This window comes from Nuphar pumila, chromosome 13 (assembly GCF_984573655.1).
Source record: "Nuphar pumila chromosome 13, dmNupPumi1.hap1.1, whole genome shotgun sequence".
NCBI classification, from domain to species: Eukaryota; Viridiplantae; Streptophyta; class Magnoliopsida; order Nymphaeales; family Nymphaeaceae; genus Nuphar; species Nuphar pumila.
Genome location: NC_143261.1, coordinates 71,387,065 through 71,403,018, shown reverse-complemented (window position 1 = coordinate 71,403,018; position 15,954 = coordinate 71,387,065). Strand labels below are relative to the sequence as shown.

Below are 15,954 nucleotides of genomic sequence, written 5' to 3'. Positions count from 1 at the left end.
GTTCCACTTTGGTGAAAATGACAATAATCATAGTTGCTCAATCTCTTCAATTTACAAGAAATTAACTTCAGTTGGTGAAATTAGCAGATCATGTAAATAGAGATAATTCAGCACTGTACCTTTCGGTATGAACATGCTTCATGGGCTAAAATAGACATCTACTATTACACCCTGTGTGAATTTGGAACACAACAACCTACATTTGAGTAGAATCATTATTTTATAAAGTCACACGCAATCATAATAACGAATCTTAATACGATCCAAAGAATTCTTAATCAACACAACTCAGATCACTTTGGTGATTGCATGAATCAGTCAATCAAGATCTTTTACCAAAAATATATTCATATTATGGAGCATTCCCATGCACACATGTTAATGCATGTATATTCATAACAAAATATTCTTTATATTGTCAAAATACAAGTTCACGCTTTCTCTTATATGCATAAACTAATTTTGATGATAAAATATCATGAATTTAGTCATAATTCATGCTTAAAACCATCATGCATAACTTAACCAACATAAAATACATAAATTAATATGTATAAGTCATACTTTCTTAACAATGAATACATATAAAGCATGAAAAATAAAAAAAGCAAACTCATATGGGTAAAACTCTGGGTCTTCAAGCTGAAATCAGTTTAAAAACACTCTGAACTGGTCTGAAACAGTTCCAAACCAGTCATCCAAGGGTCTGAACCGATTTTGAACCCAATAAATCAGTGCAAAAATATGAACAAAAGCTCATAAAACCCTATAACCGAATGAGAAAATCCCTGTATTTTTATGAATTCATGAAAATAGAATCTCTATATCTCAAAACCAATAAAAAATCGTAAGAAACTGGTAAAAAATGACTCTAAACTAGTCTTGAAAAGGGTTGTATCAGTCACTGATTGAGTTCAGGTATAAATAGTGCCCAAATTTTGTTACGGACCCTATCTGATTCAATTCGGATCCAAATTTGATCCATAATAGTAACTGGGTCTGACTCGATCCAAACAAGATCAAGGTCCTACAGATCAGACCTAGATCTGAATCCCTAATGGGCCCGGGTCCGATCCATACAGGACCCGATCCAAATAAGATCCGATTCTAACCCAGTCCAAATAGGACCCGAGTCAGACCCGTCGGACCCAAGCACTTCGAATTAGACCCATTAGATCAGACCCAGACCCGGATCCCTAATGGGTCCGGGTTCTGTCCTGGGTCAAGATCGACCCGATATTCCAGCAGTCCTGATCCACCTAAAATGGGTCTTCGATCGGGTCAACCACCGGGTCAGAATACCCGATACAACCCATGTTACCAAAAATATAAGAAAGAGGGTTTTCGGTAAGACAAATGCCTTCTCGCCTCTCTCTTAGTTGCAGCAAAACCGCTGGTGAAACGGTGGTGCCAGGCGATGCCTAGCGACACAAGCCATCGTCGACTCCCCGACGGTTGTTCATGGTCGGAAACTCAGCAAGTACCCCTGCCAACGAAGGGGTTCATTTTTTGCTTGCGGTTTCTGAGAAACCGAGTGTTTCAGTTTCTCAGGACCGTAACCTTCCATGACGACCCACGTCGCCCCACGACGATCGGCCGATGTCTGTCATTCAACGACTGAGGAGAATTCCCTCCCCCTGTGATTTTCGGCGATGGTAGTCGGATGACCGGCCTTTGCAGAAAACCCCTTTTTGGCGTATCTGGTGACGGGGGACGTCTTCGGTGATACTGCCGGTGAGGAACGGTGGATTGCTGGCCGGAAAAGGACCCTCTCGCTCCTCAATGATGGCTCAGTGCAACCAGCAAAGCCACCGGCCATCCACAACCCTCTCACCTCCTCGGGCAAGTAAATAATTTCGCTGTTCTGATTTGTTTTTTTTAATTTGCTATCGGGGATGGTTGTCGCCATCGGCCTCATGGATTCAGTGAATCCGCCGATGAAGGTTGCACCATGGCGACTGCTTGGTGCGGGCGTGTCAACCTCATGGGTGTCGGCGAAACAGTAGGGAGCTCGGTAAACTGCACATCACCAGAAAGTCTTTTCGGATGCGGAAGGCCAATGGGGACAGTGTCAATCATCTCCCCCTTCCTTCCTGACGAAAGCCATTTCTGTGAAAGGGGAAGGCCGAATCTTTCCTTGCTGTTCGGAAAACGAATAGTAGCAGAGGAGCGACACCAAAGTCGCTGGCGATCTAAGTGCAAAGACAACTATAGCAGATAGGCATCCCATAATGCTCGAAGCAGGTTATATGTTAACCCCCCCCCCCCCCCCCAAGGGCATCTCATGCCCGGGGGTCCCAAAAACCACCACGTATTTATGCATGTTCGTCTCGTAACCCCATGTTTGTCAGCATTAATTAGCATTGGGGTTTGATGCGATTGCAAAGACTTAAGTACCCTCTCCTCTATTGGTGCCAAAAAAAATGATGATTCTAGAAAAGGAGTGGTTGTAAAGACTTAAGTGCCCCGAAGATGATTATTTAAGACACAGTCTCTGCACTGCAGGATTATCCGAGAAAGAAATCTTCCCTGGAGGAGGCCATGAACATCAACCATCTCTCTCTCTCTCCCTTCTCTTTATGCTTCTGTGCACATCCAGCAGAAGATCCTACATTGCTCTATCAAGCACCGACTGACCTGCACATTGACTGTTGTGGAGCCTGATTTAAAGTTTTTACCCTTACAGGAGAAGGGTTTGGGGACTCCTCCCAGCGTGGGTAGCATCATTCAACTAAATGAGTTGTGGATCCTGATTCAGAGTTTTTACCCTTATAGAAGAGGGGTTTGGGGGCTCCTCCCAGCGTGAGTAGCATCATTCAACTAAATGAGTTATGGATCGTGATTCAGAGTTTTTACCCTTATAGGAGGAGAGTTTGGGGGCTCTTCCCAGCGTGGGTAGCACCGTTCAACTTGATGAGTTGTGGAGCATGATGCAGAGTTTTTACCCTTACAGGAGGAGAGTTTGGGGGCTCCTCCCAGCGTGGGTAGCATCGTTCAACTTGATGAGTTGTGGAGCCTGATTTAGAGTTTTTGCCCTTACAGAAGGGGGGTCCGGGGGCTCTCCCCCGATGCGGGTTCCGCTGCGCGGTTAACGGGTGAAGGTCTAGGGGGGCCGCCCCTGGCGGGGGGCTCGGGGGGCAGTGCCCTCCGGACAAATTTTTTTGGGGCCTTGTATAAATTTTTTTATTTTCTTTTCCTCTTTTAACTATCGAAAAAGAGCAATAAAGCGTTTTGTTTAATCGTGGGGCTCATGTTTCCTTCAGTTATTTCTTGCTCGAGGTTTTCCGTAATAAAACATTTTGTAGTGTTTTCTGCAAATCGCTATAGCAATTTGTAGTTCCGCAAATCACTATAACGATTTGTAGTGTTTTCCGCAAATCGCTATAGCGATTTGTAGTGCCTTTCGCAAATCACTATAGCGATTTGTAGTGTTTTTCGCAAATCGCTATAGTGGAACACGCGTCGGGGGAGAGCCCCCGGACTCCCCTCCTGTAAGGGAAAAAACTCTAAATCAGGCTCCACAACTCATCAAGTTGAATGATGCTACCCACGTTGGGAGGAGCCCCCAACCCCCCTCCTGTAAGTGCAAAAACTATGAATCAGGCTCCATAACTCATCAAGTTAAACGATGCTACAGTCAGTGTGCAGGTCAGTCGGTGTTTGATGGAGCAATGTAGGATCGTCTGCTGGATGTGCACAAAAGTAGAAAGAGAAGGGAGCGAGAGTGAGAGGGTTTATGTTTGTGGCCTTCTCTAGGGGGAATTCTTTGCCTCCCTTGATTTCTTCTTTAGAGAGAGAGAGAGAGAGAGAGAGAGAGAGAGAGAGAGAGAGAGAGAGAGAGAGAGAGAGAGAGAGAGAGAGAGAGGATGCTGATGAAAAGTTCAAACAAACATTTTTGATGGCTCAGGTTCATTTTGCCGGATGACCATCGGATCGTCGAGGGAACTCTTTGCCTCCCTTGATTTCTTATCTAAAGAGAGAGAGAGAGGGTTTTACAGTGGTTTACGGAGAAGGAAGAAGAAGAAGAGGCCGATGAAAAGTTCAAACAAACATTTTTGATGGCTCAGGTTCATTTCGTCGAATGACCATCAGATCGCCGACTCACTATCGGATCGTCGGCTCACCATCGTTTTGTCGAATCACCATCAATGAAACGATTAAGGTTCGTTTCGCGGTGTAGACTTTGAAGAGTCAACATCATCCTCGAGTTTCTGGATAGAGGACATGTTTGTCCTTTTATTGAACCGTTTGTTTTTTCGTTTTTTCTTTTTTGAATGAAAGACATTTTTGTCATTTTCTCAAACCATCATTTTATGAGAAGAATAGCAAGAAAGGGTACTTAAGTCTTTGCAACCACACCAGACTACAATGCTAAGTGATGTCAACATACATGGGAATACGAGCCCCATGTGCTTGTATACGTGGTGCTCATTCAGGCCCCCGAACACAGACGTGGGATTCAGTGAATCATCGGGGGAGAACATACACCACCCTCCCCATAATGCTGGCCCTGTTCTGCCACATGACGGCACCGAGAAAAACAATAGCAAGCCCGAGTCTACGCCAACAACCATAATAAGATACGCCGTCGTCAGCGAGCATAAACTAAATGCTCTCGACACACCCACATGCACAACGGAATGCACGATGACTGGGCCCATAGCTCAAATGTTGGTGTATTCGCATAAACAGAACCAAAATGTAAATGCATACCCGTAGATACCATTAATACGATGTGCTTAGCATTCTCCTCAACCTATCGATGCCCAGGATTAGCCCAGGCCCAGGACCCTGAACCCAACCCAATGCTAATACATGAATGTGGGCAATACAGAGTGTTGGTGGCTGATAACGTACAACCCCATCCCTCTCCTTTTATAATGGGAGATAGGAACCTCCACCCACTAACCAGCCCACTAATAGTGTCAAATTGGGTCACTTGATGGGTTGGACACAGACCCAAAATGTCCAACACAAAACATTATAGATTGGGCTAAATGATCTAGATATAGAGTGATTAGTTGACAGAACTTAGATATCAAGAACGAGATGCCTAGGATGTGACAAAATTGTTTCTATCATCTGCCTCATTATGGGTGAATAAGAGTATGAAACAAGGGCCTACCAAGAAAAAAACCTATCAAAAAAGAATATGAAACAAGTCAGCTCAAGTGGCTAGCTTGCTATGTAGACCATGCCCATTGTTGTAGCACCTGCACAGGCACATAATATTGTCCAGGACGGTATAGGCCCTGAATCATTTGGCCAACGATTCAGGTGAATCAGCTTCCAGTTTCACTTGACTTCTAAGAACTATGAAAGAAACACAATCTCCAATGGATGTAGATCAATGAAACATTGATTCAGAAAAGCTGGCGGTGGAACCATGCGGTTTATTGATGATCCAGATAAAGAGAGTGACTGGTACAAAACAACTCCAAACATATCCACTAGTAATTTATGATCCAAAGTAGGAAGATCCAGCTGTAATGACTTTTAAATCTAATTTAAGTATGGAGAAGTGGATCCAGGTCCAAAATCAATGACAACTGATTTGCGGTCTAAGAACCAGGTTAGAATCGATCTGGGCTACCCCATAACCGGTCAAGAATGAATCTGAATCGGCTCTGAATGGGTATAAACCAGGCTTTTGGTTCTCATTTAGAAAAAAAATGGTTCTAATTAAAACCAGTTATCTCTCTCTCTCCCAATATCGCAAAGTGTCCGACCATATTGAGAAGGGGAAGAAGAGAGAGGGGAGGCGATGCACATCGCAGCCCACCTGAGTCTCCGTGGTTGATCGGTAAGGGCTACCGTCCAACCAGTTTCAACCGATGGAAGGACACTAGACAGACACAAGCTAGATGCATCAACAATTGGCCCTTGGTTCACCAAAAAAAGAAAACAAGAAGAGAGAGGTGTCAGTCGGGCTTCGTTCGACAGGTGGACAGAGGGAGAATGGGATTAGGTGGCGGCAATAGCTAGGGGAGGAGATGGAAAGGGCAGTGACAATAGGTGGTTGAGCAGGGCAGATCATCCACCTCCGGCACTGGTAGCAGGCAGTAGTAGGGGGTTGAGAGGGAGAGATGGGAGAGAGAGGAGAGCTGGTGATGGGGCCATAGACAGTGGTGGTCAACATTTTGCTGTTGTAGTTGTCATTTATGGCGGTAGTACATGGGGAAACTTCGATAAGCACAAAAGAGCCAATGCCAATCTTGGGGCGATAATTGCTTATGTCCTTGTCGGTGCTGTTGAGAGTGACATGGTGGTGGTCCTGGTGGATGGACATGTTGTTGCCGACAATGGTAGTCTCACTGATGACGATGCTGTGGGTCTGGTTTGCTCCCTTCAGGATTAACAGGGAAGAAGAATGAGGAGGTGGCCATGATGCCTCGCATGGATGGGAGAGGCTGGCAATCCCTAGTTCTATTCTAGCAAATCCTTCATCGATAGTGCTCTCAAGATGATATATGTCACTCTTAAGATTGTAGATGTGCTCGTGAATCTCCTACATCACTTCAGTGAATTTTGGACTCTGCGATGTTTCTATCAATGTGAACGAATTCAAGAAGAGCATGAGCCCTTGCTGCTGCAAAAAAGGATATTGTTTTTCATTCAAGAATTCAGATCCATCCTTCTTGATCTTGCAGAAAGCCTAGCTCTAATACCATTGTTAGAATTTGACCCTAGGGAGGAATATATTTCCCAAAGGAGCCTAGGGGACAACAAGAGGGCACATCTACAACATAAATAGTTAATGATAAGGGAGAATCGACGGGGAAAAAACTCAATCCTACCTATTTCTGCGAACTATGTTGAGACGTGTGGAGGGAGACTCTTAGTTCCTCAAACTATAAACCAAGATAAAAAATGAAGAATACAGGAGCTCTCAATAATTTTCATTGATTTTAATCAAGATAAAAAATACATATTTATAGAACTCAACCAAGAAGTCTAAAAGAACTAAGAGTCCTAAATCAAGAATTCTTACCCAAAAAAGCCAACAGTCCTAATTCAAGAAAGTTAAGAAAACCAAGAAACCTAAACAAAAATGACACTCCTAATTAAAGAACTTCAAGAAACCAAGGATCCAGAAGCTGGATAAGGTTGAACGTCCCTTAGGACTGATCGACGGGAGCTATTGGGGTTGAGTCTAGATCTAGATCGGATCAGATCTAAGGCAGTCCGTAACAACCAATGTTGCAAATAATCTATACTCATGATAGGCATTCAAAATGTCATATTTTAAAACCAAGTCAGTATAACACATCCCAACTTACAAATAATAGTTATATTAACATTAGTTGAAAAACATTCATCATTTCATGGATCCATGATAACATTTTCAATTATTTACCAATAGGTTAAATTCGTACTATCCATGTGTACTATTCAAAACATCAAAGAAAATCAACATTATATGCATTTCTAAACTTGTTTAGGTACCTAAAATCATTCATCAAGTTAATATGCATATTTTAATAATCACAATTATAAAATTATGCTTTAATCAGGCCGGCGGACCACTTTCTGATCATTTTAGATCATTGTAAATCTGGATCCAAACCATAGATTTATCAACCATAAATTTATACATGTTGCACAAGATGCATAAAGCCTTACAAAATCCAAAACAAACCATTATGATTACGATGATTATTTATCTTTATTTTTAAATAACTATTAACATGCCAAAGCAAAACTAAATTCAGCTCCCACTTTCCTCATGCATATCAATTTATCAATATATGCATTGTAAAGTTAGGACAAAACTCAATTTGATATGAATTGGATCCCAACCCAAAGAGAATTTGTAATCCATTCTGAATTAGATCCAAACTCAATCTGTAGTCCATTCTGGTCTATTTGGACCTGTGTTTCCAATTTCACAATAGGCCATGAATTTCCTGTTCGAAACTGAGAATTTATACCGAAACCATTTGCAATTAAACTTAAATCTTACTCAATATTTTGCCTACATGATTAAAAAAATGTTTTAACCAAGATCTTGTCAATATTTTTATTCAGCACTAGTTCATCAAAAAAAATTGCGAACCCATTTATACTCAAACAGACACATCTATTCGAATCCTGTGATCCAGCCCTGAAGTAAAATAGTACACGCAAAACCGAACCCATACTTGATCCCAATCAATTCATGTATGGGTATTCCCGATTCATGATCAGACCTTTATAAAACCCAACCCGAATTCCTCCACATCCCGGGAGGGTTCGTTTTGGGCCATCATGTAAGCAATAGAGAATGATAATCATTATTTATTTGGTTTTATTCCATAGGAAACAAGAAAAACACATTTGCCATACAATGGGATTGGAGTTTAGATTCATGGTTCACACTCACCTATCATAAAATGATCAATGGGTGGATCGGGTTGAACCTTGGTTAGGATCCGAAATTAATGAAAAGTCTCCCATGGTAAATTGGGTTGGATCCTTGCAAATTTTGCATACCATCCTCAAATTTTCCCTTTGTGGTTCAAAGAGGCCACTCTGTGCAGCTCTTCCACCAAACTTGCTAGGTCCTTGGACGAACTCCCCCCTTCTTGTTTGGCCGTCCGGGCCGAGTCTCCGATGGCCCTTGCATGCGCCCTAACTTCGCCATCTCCTCGCATCACTAGGGCCAATTGTCGCGCAAGATTGGTTGATATAGGGACCAGGTCCGAACCATCTCGTGCCCGCTTTCCGACGTGAAGTTGGTCAACGATCAGCCGCTCGTTGCTGTACTGGTCCGCAGACAGGGGCCAAGTCAGCAAGGGCACGCCTGCAGCCAGTCCTTCCAGGGTTGAGTTCCAGCCACAGTGAGTCAAGAAGCACCCGACCGAGCCATGGTTCAGGATCACAACCTGTGGGACCCATCCTCTCACGATCATGCCCCGGTCCTTCACCCTTTCCTCGAACCCATCCGGCACTAAGCAAGAGGAAAGGAATCTCAATCATTGTTGTCAGTATCGGGCCGATACGTATCGTATCAGCAGAAAATCGATAAGCATCACCCCTGAATTGGCTATTTTTTAATAAATGTAAAAAAATACTAAAAATTATTATTTTTAAATATTATGTTAATTATTTTAACATGGGTCACGTTCTGATTGACACGTAATGTTTTTTTCTTATTTTTTGGCAGATACAAAATGATTCACTTGAGTACCCGTATCCGCCCGATACAGCTGAATTGTTGGCCAAACCATTCAGGGCCGATACCGATACTGACAACATTGATCTCAATTGAGAACAATAACGAGGGAGCTCATATCCCAGACCCGAAATCATTTCCGGGTTTGGACAATTCAAGACGTAGAGATGGAGATGATGAAAGACTCGTTCAAAGCCTTTCAAAGTGAACAGGGTTCTCGACTTAGTTTTGATCTTTAGTTATCAGTACAACTCGAGAATTATGATAATTTTAGACTTCTCATAAATATTATTAATGTAATGACAACTAACTTTTAGTACATCTATTATACTTGTCAATTGATGGTGGCATTAGTCAATGCTTTCATAAATTTATTATTATCAGTTCATGATTATTGTGGCATTTAGTTAATTTATTTTGTAGTCCAGAAGCCTTTTTTTCAACTATAGATTGGAAATTGATTTTTGAATTGGTGAAGTTAAATTTAACTAATTGGTAGTTGATATTGTAGATGTAATTGACTCACTTTTGAATTGCGTTCTGTACATAAAATTTTCATAAAGGCCTACATAGATTAATAATTAATGTACTAACTACCCTGATGACACCTAATTCTCTTGATTTGAATATATTTAGGAGGTTAGATTTATGCAACTGGATTGCACATGTAGTACAAAGTAGCAAAAATATGTATACAAATAGAGGGAAATTTTGTATGCAGTGGCGCTGCTGCCACCACTGACAGCCACACATCTCAATAGCACTGCTTATAATACGAACACTATATAAATATTATCTTTTATAAGGGATTCCCCAACAAGAGAGAAAAGGGAATACTTTTTATATTAAATTGGATTAGATTCATTTTAACTTGCTTAAAACTATTTTTGAATTTTAAATTCTAATAAATGGTCACTTGTAGATAACGGCTAAAGACAAGGAGTTACCATATTGGATGGTTCTTAAATTAATTTAAGTTGGTTTTTATGTTTTTTTTTTATAAATTGTTATAATAAATATAATTTAACAATTAAATGGCATCCTAAAAAACATTTAAATAGCCCAAACACACACATATATAAAAAAATGCGCAGGGTTTTCCTCGCTTCGGACAGGGTTCCTCATCATAAAAAATTTTAGCGCTTTTTTTGGCTTTAGCGGTCGTAATTTTGGAGAGCAGCTAAAGGTCCCATTTTTGCTAGGGATGTGCCAAGCCTTAGCAAATTTTTTTTAAGGGTAGTTTCAATTGTCGTTAAAGGTCCCAACAGAACTTACATCTTTAGCAGCGCTCCAAAACCGCCACTAAAGGTGGTCTGCATGTAAATCGCTACTCTCTGATTTAATTTTTACTGTAAATCGCTACTCTCTTATTTGATTTATATTGTAAATCGCTACTTTCTGATATGATTTCTACTATAAATCACTACTCTCTGATTTGATTTCTAATGTAAATTGCTCATCTGATTTCTAATGTAAATCACTATTTTCTGATCTGATTTTTATTGTAAATCGCTATTCTCTGATTTAAATTTTACTGTAAATCGCTACTCTCTGATCTAATTTTTACTGTAAATCGCTACTCTCTTATCTGATTTCTATTGTAAATCGCTATTCTACTCAGTTTGATGTTAACACCATTATCTTTCTTGTAAATCATTATTCTCTGTCTACTCAGTTTGACGTTTGCACCATAGTATCATGATGAACAGTAGACATAATGCTGATTTTGATGATAGTTCAACTATTTCTCACGAACAGACGACGAGGGTGCTTCAACAATAATAGATGACGACAACGGCAAAAAGTGTTCTGGTGAAAGCAGACGACGACAAAAGGTGCTCCGATAACAGTAGACAGCGACAAAGAGTGCTTCAACAACAGTAGACGATGGCAAAAGTGCATTGTCAATCGAAGCTCCTGTTACAGCAGATGGTACATCGTTGAAGGGTGATCCGAAAGATTTAAGGATACATATTACGAGGAGCTCCTGTTAAAGCAGAGAAATTTACTCCTTACTGCGAAAATGATGATGATTTTAACCATTTCTGATGAGAGAACATTTTTGTTATTTCTTCAAAACATCGTTTTATGATGCTAATGGTGTGAAAAGGTACTTAAGTCTTTGCAAATGCACCAAACTCCCATGTTAAGTGATGCCGACACACACAAGAAAACGAGACCCACATGATTACATACATGAAGCTCGTTCCAGAACAGGCACCTGCGTGTTTGGGGAGGGGGGACATATAACCTGCCTTGGCTGTACCGGGGGTAACAAACAGATAATAACGTGCATAAAAATAACAACATTACCCTTCATAGGGATAATGTAGAGTAAATAGCCAACTGAAAAGAAAATGGTTACCTAGGTGTGATCACGTGAGCAAAATGGATCATATCGTCGTCGTGATAATATTTGGAACCCGAGTAACTCCATTTTGTTTAGGCAACTATGGATTAAGCAACTATCAATTTTTTCCATATATATAATATATAAAAGATAAATGTTAACTGCTTAATCCATTGGGGCTTGTGCTAAAATCACCGTAGCGTCGGTGGGTTTTAATTAAGCAACAATGACCATGGATCAGGCGGCGACCACTATATATATAGAGAGAGAAAAAGAGAGAGCACCGACCTTGACTGTGATTGTTGTCCCCGGCCTTCACCTGCTTGACGCACCAAAGAAAGGCGACGCCGCTCTGCTCCAACCCGGCCGCTAACTGCGTTGCCTGCAGGTCCGAAAGCACCGGCTGACTCCCGAAACACACATACGCAACCGAGCGCCGCTCCCTCGAGTCTAGCCACGATATCACTTCCCTGACGCCGACGCCGCTGGGTCCACCCCTCTCCGCTACCCTGTCCTCCTCCCACTGAGGGACCAGCGGCCCCACCGCCCACACCTCTCGCTCCCCGTCCGATCTCTCCCTCAGGTGGTCGAGAAACGTCCCCTCGATCCCACGAAACGAGTTGAAGACGCTGCCCCAGCTCACGACGTTAGCGAGGAAGGACTCCCTCAGGTACTCCAGAGAACCGGGATATTCTTTGTATTTCCGATATACCGGAGAGAGCTGGTACCACGGAAAGGAGGGAGAACCGGGTACATCGGGCAAGTGTATCGGAAAGAGGTCGTCGTCGGACCGGTGCGCGGGTCGGTCCGGTGTGTTCAGCCAGAGCGAGTTGACGACCGAGATCGCGAAGGCGCCGGAGGTGTAGAAAGTGATCCGAGGGATGTCCAGCGACCGAGCCAAGTCGAGAGTCCAGCCCAGGAACATGTCCGAGACGATGGTCGTGGGAGGTTGTGGCTGGGCTCGAGCCCACTGGAGAAGTGGATCCGAGAGGGCTCGGAAGGCGAGCATCATGGCTGCGAAGGATCCCTTGGGTAGGTCTTGTATGTTCTCTATGCCTGGGGGGATGTCGGGGGATTGGGGGAAGGAGAGGATCAAGGGGTGGATGGGGAGGGAGTCGGAGAGGAAAGGTTGAAGGAATCGGAGGTTCTTCGGGGTAAGGGCGACGGTGATGTGGACGGAGCAGGTGGCGAGCAGATGGGCGAACTCAAAAATAGGGATCATATGGCCCTGCGCTGGGTACGGCACCACCAGCACATGGGGAGTCATCGTCATTGCCGACCTCTCTCTCTCTCTCCGCAAACCGATCCTCATATAAATGTTTGTGGTCCTCAATGAGTGTTCTGTATTGTGTTATTGGTGTTCTCATGTTATGCTGTTGTGTTTGTGTTTGTGCTTGTGGGTCTCAACGCTTTGTTGAGTTTCACTTTTAAGTAACGTTGATTGCTTTTCGGCTCTCTCTCTCTCTTAAAAAAGTCAGGAGAGCTCATGCACAGGTGCCTCTTAATATATTACTTCAATCCAGAGAGAGAGAGAGAGAGAGAGAGATATTCCCATGCAGCGCAGTTGCATGGACAAACGGTAAGGCGAGGCACTGGAAGCCTTTGACCCCATGGAGCCCAGCGCTGCTTTGGACTAGGACTCGCTTTGAAAAGTGCGCAAATGTTGTACACAGGACCACGCCTTTTTTGAAACGGCTAGATTTTCGTCAACTTGTAGGGTCTGGTTCGGATCCAGGTGGAACTAGACTTGGACTTGGTTTTTGGGGTATGATATCTTATTTCAAGTTCACTATAAGAAAAACTACACCGGACCCAATAAAAACTACATAAACCAGACCCGGATCATACTGGATAAAACCATACTTTTTATCATTTTTACATTGAAATTTTTTGGGTCTTAATCATAACTCGGGTTGAGTCCGAGTCTGGTGGGTATAAAATTTCCCAAACTATACCCAGGTCCATGTATTAATCGGACCTTTGGGTCTGAACCGAGTCTTATTATTTATCACTATACCCGGACCTTATAAGGTTTGCTTGGAGTTGGGTCTGAGTAAACCCAACCCGTTAACGTGGTGTCACGAGAAAGTTTTTACAAAGATACGAGTGTACCTTAAACATGTGGAAAGCTGAAGTGGCTAGATACGTAAACTCATCATACATTAACCCTAAACGAAGTTTTTGAAAAAAGAAAAAGCCAGAAAAGTACTTGGACATAGATGCAGGTCCCACTTCTCGTCTTATTGCACTCCATTTTGGAGTAAAGTTGGAGAATGGTGAGCTACATTTGGTAGTTGGTTCGTATAAAATAATACATTTGATTGGGTCCCATTTATTCTAGAAATAATTGGACTTGTTTTGTATTGAAGGTGAATCGATACCAATGGAGGAGGAAAAAACCGGAGGTGATTGGACCTTGCAAGCTGGCCCTCTTTAGGGGAAGCAGATCAGGTCATGCTGAACATGAACTTTTTTTTTTGCTGGGTGAAGCAAGGCAGAAATCGGATGGAGCAGGACGGGAAAAAAAAGTAAGTCCATTCTCACCTTCATCCCCCCGCATGAGTTTTGATTTTAGCCCCCATTCCCGGCTTTATCCCTCTTTCATTTCCCGATCCAAACGAAGAGAAGCGCGAGCCGGAGCACAGAAATCGCAATTAGCATGCTTGTGTGCTCGAGAGTAGAAAAGAGAGCACAAAAATCGAGTGCTTTTGGACCATACCTGTCACCCCTAGGAGAGGGTGGTGTATGTTCACCCCCGATGATTCACTGAATCCCACGTCTGTGTTCGGGGGGATGAATGAGCGCCACGTATTTATGCACATGGGGCTCGTATTCCCGTGTATGTTGACATAACTTTGCATCGGACTCTGGTGTTGTTGTAAAGACTTAAGTACCCTTTCTTGCTATTCTTCTCATAAAGCGATGGTTTGAGAAAATGACAAAAATGCTCTTCATTCAAAAAAGAAAAAACAAACAGTTCGAAAAAAGGACAAACATGTCCTCAATCCAGAAAGTCGAGGATGATGTTGACTCTTCAAAGTCTTCTTCTTCTTTCTCCGTAAAACACTGTAAAACCCTCTCTCTCTCTCTATAGAAGAAATCAAGGGAGGCAAAGAGTTCTCCCTGGAGAAGGCCATGAACACCAACCCTCTCACACTCTCTCTCTTCTCTCTCTACTTCTGTGCACATCCAACAGACGATCCTACATTGCTCCATCAAACACCGACTGACCTGCACACTGACTGTAGCATCGTTCAACTTGATGAGTTGTGGAGCCTGATTCATAGTTTTTGCCCTTACAGGAGGGGGTTTGGGGGCTCCTCCCAACGTGGGTAACATCATTCAACTTGATGAGTTGTGGAGCCTGATTTAGAGTTTTTTCCCTTACAGAAGGGGGGTTCGGGGGCTCCCCCCAGCGCGGATCCCGCTGCGCGGTCAGCAGGCGGGGGGTCCAGGGGGGCTCGCCCCTGGCGGGGGCTCGGGGGCCTCCGGACCAAATTTTTTTGGGGCCTTTCAACAACGATTTGTAGTATTATCGGGCTTTCCTATATCGATTTGTAGTATTTTTGGGTCTCTAACGAGCCCCACAATGATTTATAGTGTTATCCGGCTTTTCAACAGCGATTTTTAGTGTCTTCTGCAAATCACTATAGCGATTTATAGTGTTTTTGGGTCTCCAACGAGCCCCACAACGATTTATAGTGTTATCCAGCTTTTTAACAACGATTTGTAGTGTCTTCCGCAAATCACTATAGCGATTTATAGTATTTTGGGGTCTCCAACGAGCCCCACAATGATTTATAGTGTTATTCGGCTTTTCAACAGCAATTTGTAGTGTCTTTTGCAAATCACTATAGCGATTTATAGTGTTATCCGGCTTTTCAGCAACGATTTGTAGTGTCTTCCGCAAATCACTATAGCGATTTATAGTGTTTTGGGGTCTCCAACGAGCCTCACAACGATTTATAGTGTTATCCAGCTTTTCAACAGCGATTTGTAGTGTCTTTCGCAAATCCCTATAGTGATTTATAGTGTTATCCGACTTTTCAACAGCGATTTGTAGTGTCTTCCGCAAATGACTATAGCGATTTATAGTGTTTTGGGGTCTCCAACGAGCCCCACAACAATTTATAGTGTTATCCGGCTTTTCAACAACGATTTGTAGTGTCTTCCGCAAATCACTATAGCAATTTATAATATTTTTGGGTCTCCAACGAGCCCCACAACGATTTATAATGTTGTTGGATCTCATTATAGTGATTTGTAGTGTCTTCCGCAAATCACTATAGCAATTATAGTGTTATTTAGTAAGCAAATCGCTACTCGAATTAGGACCAACTTGTCAGGGTCATATCTCCCTAACCGAAGGTCATATTCCAAATCTGTAAAAAGTGGTGTCTTCGTTATTGAGTCTAGTTTATTCCTGTAAATTTTCAGCGATTTCTATTGT

The 15,954-nt window shown here is 42.6% G+C and overlaps 1 protein-coding gene across 1 annotated transcript; it reads right to left on the bottom strand.

Moving 5' to 3' along the window:
- Window positions 1–8,261: 8,261 nt before the first annotated feature.
- On the bottom strand, window positions 8,262–12,787 carry LOC149818665 (flavonol 3-O-glucosyltransferase UGT89B1-like). The gene is made up of 2 exons (XM_089984609.1): window positions 11,793–12,787; window positions 8,262–8,929 (listed from the first exon to the last, which is right to left on the bottom strand). The coding sequence occupies exons 1-2, from the start codon at window positions 12,775–12,777 to the stop codon at window positions 8,478–8,480; spliced, it is 1,437 nt and encodes a 478-aa protein (XP_089840735.1). The 5' UTR covers window positions 12,778–12,787; the 3' UTR covers window positions 8,262–8,477.
- Window positions 12,788–15,954: the final 3,167 nt, after the last annotated feature.

Bases quoted from the DNA above. Each gene is read 5' to 3' on its own strand.
- LOC149818665 (XM_089984609.1), bottom strand. From the start codon at position 12,777: ATGACGATGACTCCCCATGTGCTGGTGGTGCCGTACCCAGCGCAGGGC. The intron at 8,930-11,792 runs GTCGGTGCTCTC...CCTCTTGCTTAG, and splicing joins GGACAACAATCACAGTCAAG to TGCCGGATGGGTTCGAGGAA.